Source organism: Aedes aegypti, chromosome 3 (assembly GCF_002204515.2).
Source record: "Aedes aegypti strain LVP_AGWG chromosome 3, AaegL5.0 Primary Assembly, whole genome shotgun sequence".
Classification (NCBI taxonomy): domain Eukaryota; kingdom Metazoa; phylum Arthropoda; class Insecta; order Diptera; family Culicidae; genus Aedes; species Aedes aegypti.
The window spans coordinates 93,692,620-93,702,712 of NC_035109.1; the positions used below are offsets into that span (position 1 = coordinate 93,692,620).

The 10,093-nt window shown below is 40.1% G+C and overlaps 1 protein-coding gene across 2 annotated transcripts; it reads right to left on the reverse strand.

The window, feature by feature from the left end:
• Positions 1–730: 730 nt before the first annotated feature.
• Positions 731–5,365, reverse strand: LOC5564632 (sex-regulated protein janus-A). Of its 2 annotated transcripts, XM_021852061.1 has the most exons (3): positions 5,278–5,365; positions 1,234–1,261; positions 731–1,176 (listed from the first exon to the last, which is right to left on the reverse strand). In XM_021852061.1, exons 1-3 carry the CDS (start codon positions 5,299–5,301, stop codon positions 776–778), a joined length of 453 nt encoding a protein of 150 aa, XP_021707753.1. In that variant the 5' UTR covers positions 5,302–5,365; the 3' UTR covers positions 731–775. The 2 variants fall into 2 exon arrangements, with proteins under 2 accessions (XP_021707753.1, XP_001649001.1); XM_001648951.2 differs by having other exon boundaries at positions 731–1,261; positions 5,278–5,356.
• Between the last annotated feature and the right edge of the window lie 4,728 nt (positions 5,366–10,093).

Sequence of the window (10,093 nt, forward strand, 5' to 3'; positions counted from 1 at the left end):
TGCGGTGGCAGGGGTATTTCCATTTGATTTGAAACAATTCAAACGGTTACTCGCAGGAAGAAAAGGGAAGGAGCTACAATATTTGTATAAGATTTCCCTTGGGTAAATGCATTCGAAACTAAAAGATTCGAACGGCTACCAGACGGGAAAAAATAGCTTATGAATGAGCATGATTATAAATTACCTTATGGGTATGATTATTGAGCAAACGATTGTTAACTGAAAAATGATAATTGTTGGAGATTCTGCCAGGCGAATTCAGGCTACAAAAAAACGTTGACGTTCATCAGCCTGGTACGAGCCTCAACGATTCGTTTGCGAGAAGGGCAATCTCAAAAGCTAGACTTATGGTTCGTTTTAGTTAGTCTTATGGTTGCGCCCGCAATTTGCACAAACAAGCTTTTTGGTATCTTCCTTCATATGACAGACGTCCTTTAGCATCCTTGCGGCAATGTTTTGAGTCTCTCTTAAGCCATTTCTGTGGTTATCCTTGAGAAATCTCTTGTAAATTTTTTGAGGAATAAAAATTCTCATGGGAATTCCATAGGCAATAATTCTATGAAGAATCAAACTTTGTCCTGGTTCCTATTAGCTTCCATTTTCTTGGCTCGATTCCTGTTTGGTCTCTTTTTTCAAGCAAAAGGCCCATTAAGTTCCTATTTTCAAGACACTCTGCCGCTACCAGCCCTGCTATCATTGTGATAGTTTTTGATACTAATAAACTAGATCGTAAACTACTAAAAATAAGTAGAAATTTATTACGCTGCAGCAATGCCTAATACCCTTCGTCCGATGTTTCAATTTCATATCCCCCGAACTGCGTCAGCAAAATCCTCCTTGCTTCCTGATGGTCCGCCTTTCCGTAGCCCTGCGAGTAGCCGTACACCTTGATCCACTTCCGGTCAGCACGGTGTTCAATCCGGCCACCCCCGAGGCATTCCGTCGCCAGGCCTAGCCCCTCCAAAGACGAGCTCACTTCGTCGTAGATGTCCGAGTGCCAATTGGCGCGGGCGAATCCCCGGACAATGTTCTTGCTTGGCTCGCTGCCATCGGATTTCTCCTTGCCGTACACTTTGATCAGCACGTACTTGAAGATGCCCTCGTCGATTTCCACCAGTGGAACGGCTTCCAACTTTGCGTCTACCATGGTGCTCAATGTACGAACTATTGGCTTATCTGCATAAATTACCGGTAAGTCAAACTTCAATTGATAATTCGGCTAAATTAGCTCACCGGAAAAAGTTCTGCCAAATCTAAAAATTCAAGACCAACAATTGAAAAGGCCTCAAGTCCAAAATGTAAACAATTCGGGTTTCTGCTGATTTAAATGTATAAGAGCCTATTCTTAAGGCCCAAACGCAATGATAGCGGAACGGCAACGGAATGCGGAACCGGTTCGCCAGCATGAACTATAATCAGCTTGTCGAATCAGTGTTGATCCAATTTCATTCGTTGTCAGCTCAGTCGAGATGTTGTGATACATGCTGGCGAACCGGTTCCGCATTCCGTTGCCGTTCCGCTATCATTGCGTTTGGGCCTTTACTGTATCATACAATAGTCATGCAAAAATATGCATGAAAGTTGAAAAAATATCATTTTTCTAAAAGGCCCCATCTCATTTCCCGATAATTAGGATATTAATCGCAAATGCGGCCTTTTCCCAAAAAGGCCCCATTTCTATATTTACTTGAAACCGAGTTGAGGCCTATTAAACAAACATCAAAGTTGCAACTAAAATTACGAAAAAATGTTTCAAATTTACTAAGCAGATACAAGTTATACTTTAGCCGCTCCGCTCCATGTATTATTTTACACAGCGATCGTCTCAACAGCGAACATAATCAAATTTTTCGTCGGGTTCCTGTGGAGTGATGTATTTTGTATCATACTACCTAATAATACCTGTGTCAGCATGTCTGTACTTCACGACTTATTGATAACAACACGATTTCGTTACAATTACATGAAACATAACGTTCAATTGAAATATTACTTCAATTGAACAAATATTTCCATATAAAATTAAATTAAATTAATTAACTCATTACGCGTGGTAAAGATGGACAAATTATGGGTGAAATTATGAAAAAAATCCACGTGCTCGGCTGGGATTTGAACCCAGGACTCTTGTATGCTAGACGAGCGCTTTACCAACTAAGCTACCGAGCCACTTGGTGACCCAATAACTGAGTTGGTTACAAGTTTAGAATTCAAATCCCTACAGACCACGCGGACCCCTTTCATAACCAATATCCATCCATCTCATGTTCCTACACACGCGGAGCGAGCGAGTGCGATTTGTTTAGTGTTGAAACTGTTTGCCTATCGTACCTACATCGCTTCCACAACAACTGTATTGTGGAAGAGTAAAGATGTGGGAAGGCTATCAACGTGTCGTTCTCACTCAAGTGACGACATGACTACTACAGAGAGGCAGTACACTCTAATATAAACTGACACTTATATTGAGCTATTCGGTAATCCAATCCGCATGGTTATTAAATTAATTAACTCATTACGCGTGGTAAAGATGGACAAATTATGGGTGAAATTATGAAAAAAATCCACGTGCTCGGCTGGGATTTGAACCCAGGACTCTTGTATGCTAGACGAGCGCTTTACCAACTAAGCTACCGAGCCACTTGGTGACCCAATAACTGAGTTGGTTACAAGTTTAGAATTCAAATCCCTACAGACCACGCGGACCCCTTTCATAACCAATATCCATCCATCTCATGTTCCTACACACGCGGAGCGAGCGAGTGCGATTTGTTTAGTGTTGAAACTGTTTGCCTATCGTACCTACATCGCTTCCACAACAACTGTATTGTGGAAGAGTAAAGATGTGGGAAGGCTATCAACGTGTCGTTCTCACTCAAGTGACGACATGACTACTACAGAGAGGCAGTACACTCTAATATAAACTGACACTTATATTGAGCTATTCGGTAATCCAATCCGCATGGTTATTAAATTAATTAACTCATTACGCGTGGTAAAGATGGACAAATTATGGGTGAAATTATGAAAAAAATCCACGTGCTCGGCTGGGATTTGAACCCAGGACTCTTGTATGCTAGACGAGCGCTTTACCAACTAAGCTACCGAGCCACTTGGTGACCCAATAACTGAGTTGGTTACAAGTTTAGAATTCAAATCCCTACAGACCACGCGGACCCCTTTCATAACCAATATCCATCCATCTCATGTTCCTACACACGCGGAGCGAGCGAGTGCGATTTGTTTAGTGTTGAAACTGTTTGCCTATCGTACCTACATCGCTTCCACAACAACTGTATTGTGGAAGAGTAAAGATGTGGGAAGGCTACGTTGCACGTTGATAGCCTTCCCACATCTTTACTCTTCCACAATACAGTTGTTGTGGAAGCGATGTAGGTACGATAGGCAAACAGTTTCAACACTAAACAAATCGCACTCGCTCGCTCCGCGTGTGTAGGAACATGAGATGGATGGATATTGGTTATGAAAGGGGTCCGCGTGGTCTGTAGGGATTTGAATTCTAAACTTGTAACCAACTCAGTTATTGGGTCACCAAGTGGCTCGGTAGCTTAGTTGGTAAAGCGCTCGTCTAGCATACAAGAGTCCTGGGTTCAAATCCCAGCCGAGCACGTGGATTTTTTTCATAATTTCACCCATAATTTGTCCATCTTTACCACGCGTAATGAGTTAATTAATTTAATAACCATGCGGATTAGATTACCGAATAGCTCAATATAAGTGTCAGTTTATATTAGAGTGTACTGCCTCTCTGTAGTAGTCATGTCGTCACTTGAGTGAGAACGACACGTTGATAGCCTTCCCACATCTTTACTCTTCCACAATACAGTTGTTGTGGAAGCGATGTAGGTACGATAGGCAAACAGTTTCAACACTAAACAAATCGCACTCGCTCGCTCCGCGTGTGTAGGAACATGAGATGGATGGATATTGGTTATGAAAGGGGTCCGCGTGGTCTGTAGGGATTTGAATTCTAAACTTGTAACCAACTCAGTTATTGGGTCACCAAGTGGCTCGGTAGCTTAGTTGGTAAAGCGCTCGTCTAGCATACAAGAGTCCTGGGTTCAAATCCCAGCCGAGCACGTGGATTTTTTTCATAATTTCACCCATAATTTGTCCATCTTTACCACGCGTAATGAGTTAATTAATTTAATAACCATGCGGATTGGATTACCGAATAGCTCAATATAAGTGTCAGTTTATATTAGAGTGTACTGCCTCTCTGTAGTAGTCATGTCGTCACTTGAGTGAGAACGACACGTTGATAGCCTTCCCACATCTTTACTCTTCCACAATACAGTTGTTGTGGAAGCGATGTAGGTACGATAGGCAAACAGTTTCAACACTAAACAAATCGCACTCGCTCGCTCCGCGTGTGTAGGAACATGAGATGGATGGATATTGGTTATGAAAGGGGTCCGCGTGGTCTGTAGGGATTTGAATTCTAAACTTGTAACCAACTCAGTTATTGGGTCACCAAGTGGCTCGGTAGCTTAGTTGGTAAAGCGCTCGTCTAGCATACAAGAGTCCTGGGTTCAAATCCCAGCCGAGCACGTGAATTTTTTTCATAATTTCACCCATAATTTGTCCATCTTTACCACGCGTAATGAGTTAATTAATTTAATAACCATGCGGATTGGATTACCGAATAGCTCAATATAAGTGTCAGTTCATTTCCATATAATTGCTCGACGACACTCACGCTTAGCACATCCATTATGTTTATCGATGACGATGATTGAATAAATCACATACTTAATCGACCGCACGAATCTCCTCTTGCTGCAGAGATCCCATGTACCTTGCTTTACCACGTAACACTCTTCTACACTTCAATTATCGTATTTTATCATGAATATTGAATGACTTTCAAAAGGCCACATCTGAAGATGATGAAAAAACAAGCCACAACTAGAAGGCCTCAATACATTTTAGAGAAAACAAAGGCGTCAACTCACAGGCCTCATCAGCGTCGGCCGGCGTCTATGGGCACAAATGAAAAGGGCTGCATAGCTTTTGGTGAAATAAAAGCCTCATTTCCTTTGACTCGTTTTTTTAGCAGGATTTTTTGCTAAAATGATAGTAATGAATATTCATAGCTATAAATCAGTTTATCCATCGACTTTCTGGACGATAAAATAACATAAAATGCTTAAATTCATAATTTAAATTTGATTTATTGTTTGACAAAACAAGATTGCATTTTTCTCATTGTTTACTTTTTGGAGATGAGGCCTTTTGAATTGTTAGTCTTGAAATATGCCGACTGAACGAGTGGAGCATCACGGATGATGATCAAAACACACTGGCCAAAAACAGCTGATTTTGACGTTGAGAAATGTCAAAGTGGTGCGAGCGAGGATGAGTCGCTGTGCGTCGTTTGAACTACAGTCAACCCTCCATGAGTCGATATTGAAGGGACCATCGACTCATAGGCCAGGGGAAGTGGTTCACCTAGAGTGGATTTCTGTCAAAGAAAAAGTAGATTTTGTATGAGATTTGACAGAAAAATGAATGACAAGTTCATCCACTTCTCCTGGCCTATGGAAATATCCAGAGAATATGATCTTGGTAATAAGTAAGGGCTCATTCACAAATTTCATAACGCTAAAGGGGGTGGGTGGGTGTCTTCATGATATTACGGCTCATACAAAATTTGTAGAATATTCATACAAACAGCGTTACGAGGGGGTGGGTGGGTGTCAAAATTGGCCATTTTCGGCGTTATGAAATAAATAAATGAACCCTAACACGCAGTGAAACTAAAATAGGTCTGTACCGCGATGAATCAATACCCGGACGCTTAAGCAGTGCTAAATGATCTGATATTAATTTCAATCCAATTCCGTTTGATTTTATGAATGTACCACCATGTCACGAATCGTTTGAACATTATTCTTCATGAAAATGACATGTTTTCTATTTAAAACAAAGAATTTAATTTTAAAATAACGATATTAGTTACACAAGTGTTGTTTTTAAATCCGGACATATGAATCAAAAAGCCGGACACTTTTGAATCGAATTCCGGACACTCGTATTCTAAGTAGTTGAATTCAAATTAAATTCAAAAAAAAAATCATTCAAATGTGACCTTTAGATTACATTTTATTAAACTTATTAATGGAAACACATTATAATGATTTGAAGAATTAACTGTTGAGAATATTTCACATTTCGGTTACTCACTCTCTTTGGTTGCAGTAAGAATCCGATTACCTGTAATAATCATTATCATTGGAGCTATTTTTCCGCAATTATTCAATTTTCATCCGAACATATCCTTTTTCTGGCTTTCCTTTAAGTTTTCTCCGCATTTTCCCTCCCGAATAGTTATTTTTTGAGGCAAAATATAACTTGAACGCGTAGCGTCCGGATATTAAAACAATGGATCACTGAACCGGACACTCATTATTCGCTTGAAAAATATTCTTCTACACTACTTTTCGCCGCTTCGATATATTTAAATTGTTCATTAACTAGTTTGTGCACACTAATGTTACCAACACTTCACAAACAATGCACTTTTCAATAAATTATCGTTCACTCAACGTTCCTCTTAATTTTTGACCAGCTTGGACCACAAAAGCTGCACTATGAAAATAAGTTGTCAAACTGGGGTTACAGTTATGTTTTTATTTTTATTAATTTTCTGCCAATGATTACTAGATGCGAAATCGTAGTAAAGTGACAAGCAATGTTAAAAAAGTAAGATGTAAATAATGAAAACCACATTATTTTTCAAATTTACATGAAAATCAATGAATGTAGTCGGAGTGTCCGGATATCGATACCGTCCGGATTTTGATTCATCACGGTATTTAATGAAAGCTTTAAGACGAATGAACAAACTCAGATTAAGTCATAGATTCTTCGATCAAGCTAGGTTACTATGATCACTGTCGTCTAAACTTCAACATATGATTATACACCCAAACCTCTTTTTACGACCGTTATCAGGGGGTCGTAAAAAAAATCAGGGTTATAAGGGATTGTTCAAATATTACGTAACGCAACAGGGGGAGGGAGGCCCCCCGGGGGTTTATCATAGTGTTACGGTCCATACAAAAATTTAAAATTTTCCATACAAATGCTGTTACGTGGGGGAGGGAGGGGGTCCAAAATAGGAAAATTTTGCGTTACGTAATATTTGAATGAACCCTAATTATATATGTTTTCAAAAAATGCAACGTTTAGATGCGGAAATACTAATTCGAGATATTCGGCAAAGTTGAAGCATGGGTTGAGAACTTTCCAATATGGCCGTTCAAGCTTTCATATTTTGGTAATAGATGGCAACACTGCTCGATTGTTATCAAAAGAGCCAATTTTATGGGGGTGTGATATGCAAATACCAAAAAAAATTAAAGATAACGATACCGAACGTCCACCAAAGTTGAAGGAAGTGTTGCGTGCCATATCCACTTATCCGCGAGCGGGAATGGCGGCTAGTGGGTGCTGCTTGATGGTGGGTGGGATTCAAAATTTGACGTTTGTTGGAGGTCGTCAAAGCAAGTTTCACCTACCGGAGACAGCAGTCTTGTCACCCAGAGGAGAAAAAGAAGCATCTATCGGAGAGTAAATTTGGCAATTGTCTTAAACCATGATAGATGATGATAGTTTTGGAAAAAAAAATGTAAATCTAAATGTGTAAATATATTTCAAAATGCATCCCGGAAACAGTGTCCTTCCTCAGATTCCCATCCTATCCCAATAGGGTCCTAAAGCCCTGTCTCAATTTTAGTACCAAACGCTTAAGTTTAGGGCAGAAACACATGTTTACTCAATTTTTAATTGATTTTCATTGGTTTAAATACAAAAAACATTTTTTTTATGATTTTGTCACACCTTTTGGTTTAAACTCAAATGTTGGGTATATTTTGTTTTCCGTGTCCCTTCCGAAATGTCAGATAGGAACAACCCCAGTGTTCAAACTATATGCCCTGTGGCATTTTTGTCGAAAAAGTGAATGTCAAACAAGATCACAAGTGTCAAGGTTCATATTCGAAACCATTTTTTAAATTGAAGTTTAAAAATGTTATAGCCGTTATTTGAGCTGGAAAAATTGCTAAAGTAGTTGCAATAACATGCTCTTTCGTATTATTAAATAAAAACAAGAATTCATTAAACATTTTAGAACCCAATTCTAAGCAAACAGAGCGACGCCGGTGGTGCAAACAAGCTAGGATCACCCATGAAAATGAATGAACTCTCAAGCTATCCCGATGCTACGTTTCTGCGGAACACATATTTCTGAGGAACAGGATGTTCAGATAGTGTAGGTTCCGGATATGCTACAAGAAAAGTGTTTTGTTTTACGAGAGGAGCTTGGTGAGAAAGTTGTTTTCTTGTTGTTATAGCTTCTGAAAGCTTGAATTCTTACGAAATTGATGTTGGCTTGGTTGGGTGAATTCCTGGTGCTCACTCTAGCAGTTGGTATTTCAACAACTTTTCTACGATGGAATTCGAATTGTTAAAGTTAAACTTTTATCAAAACGAACCGCTCTTTCACATTGATATTTTGCAAACATCAAACCCAGCGTGGACAAAATTTTTACACCCTTGCTTTGACGACCTCCAACAAACGTCAAACTTTGAATCCCACCCACCATCAAGCAGCACCCACAAGACGCCATTCCCGCTCGCGGATAAGTGGATAGTCGGCTGAATCATAAATGTTCATGTGGCTGGCAACACTGCTCAAGAAGAATGAAGAAAATATCAAAACCATAAAATTTGAGCGGAACAGAAAAATAGAATGCTTAGCAACAACGTTTAAGGGGCCCAGATAGCCGTAGCGGTAAACGCGCAGCTATTCAGCAAGACCAAGCTGAGAGTCGTGGGTTCGAATCCCACCGGTAGAGGATCTTTTCGGGTTGGAAATTTTCTCGACTTTCCAGGGCATAGAGTATCTTTGTACTTGCCACACGATATATACATTCAAAAATGGTCATTGGCATACCGGGTACCCCCGTTGGTTTGACCACATTTAATCTGAACACCTTTTAATCTGTACCCCGCTAATTTGCACATCGTTCAAATTAAAAATGGTTCAAACGTCATTTAGCTCATGGAACGGAGTGAAGTGAGATGGAACGCTATGGAACGGAACGCAGAATCAAAACAAAACAGTGAAAGAGGTTACCAGAAACACGTTTTTAGGGTGACTAAATGTTCAAATTAAAAATGAACCCCGATAGTTTGCATGAGGTACCGTTCAAATTAGCGGGGGTGCACGTTAGTAAGCTCTCAGTTAATAACTGTGGAAGTGCTCATAAGAACACTAAGCTGAGAAGCAGGCTTTGTCCCAGTGGGGACGTAACGCCAAAAAGAAGAAGCAACATAGCAATACTCTTCAACTGTGATCCAGTTTTTCATGAAGGGTTCAAAATTTTGTCGTAGCTGGCAACATTGCTTAAGTGAAATTGCGCCACCAGGCAGTACAAGTGTGCATGCAACTGTTGTTTTGCGGATATCTCAGGATCCTGACAACTTAGAAAGATGGCGTCTTCGGCAAAGTTGTTCAGTAGCTCAAGCGCTATCATTATAAAAGCTATGCGATTCAAAATTTTTCCACCAGGTGGCACCAGCATAGAACTTTTGTTTTGCTAATAGCTCAGGATCCTTACCACTTAGAAAGATGGCGTCTACGGCAAAGTTGCTCAGTAGCTCAAGGACCATCATTATAAAAGCTATAAAATTCATAATTTTGCCACGAGGCGGCGCTAGTGAGCATAGAACATTTGTTTTGCGTATATCTTAGGATCCTGGCCACTTAGAAAGATGGCGTCTTCAGCAAAGTTGTTCAGTAGCTCAAGGACTATCATTATTAAAGCTATGGGATTCAAAATTTTGCCACCAGGCGGCGCTAGTGAGCATGAAACTTTTGTTTTGCTGTTGTCTTAAGATCCTGACCACTTAGAAAGATGGCGCCTCCGGCAAAGTTGTTCAGTAGCTCAAGCGCTATCATTATAAAAGCTTAAGATTCAAAATGTTACCACCAGGCGGCGCTAGTGAGCATAGAACTTTTGTTTTGTAGTCATCTTAGGATCCTGGCCACTGAGAAAGATGGCGC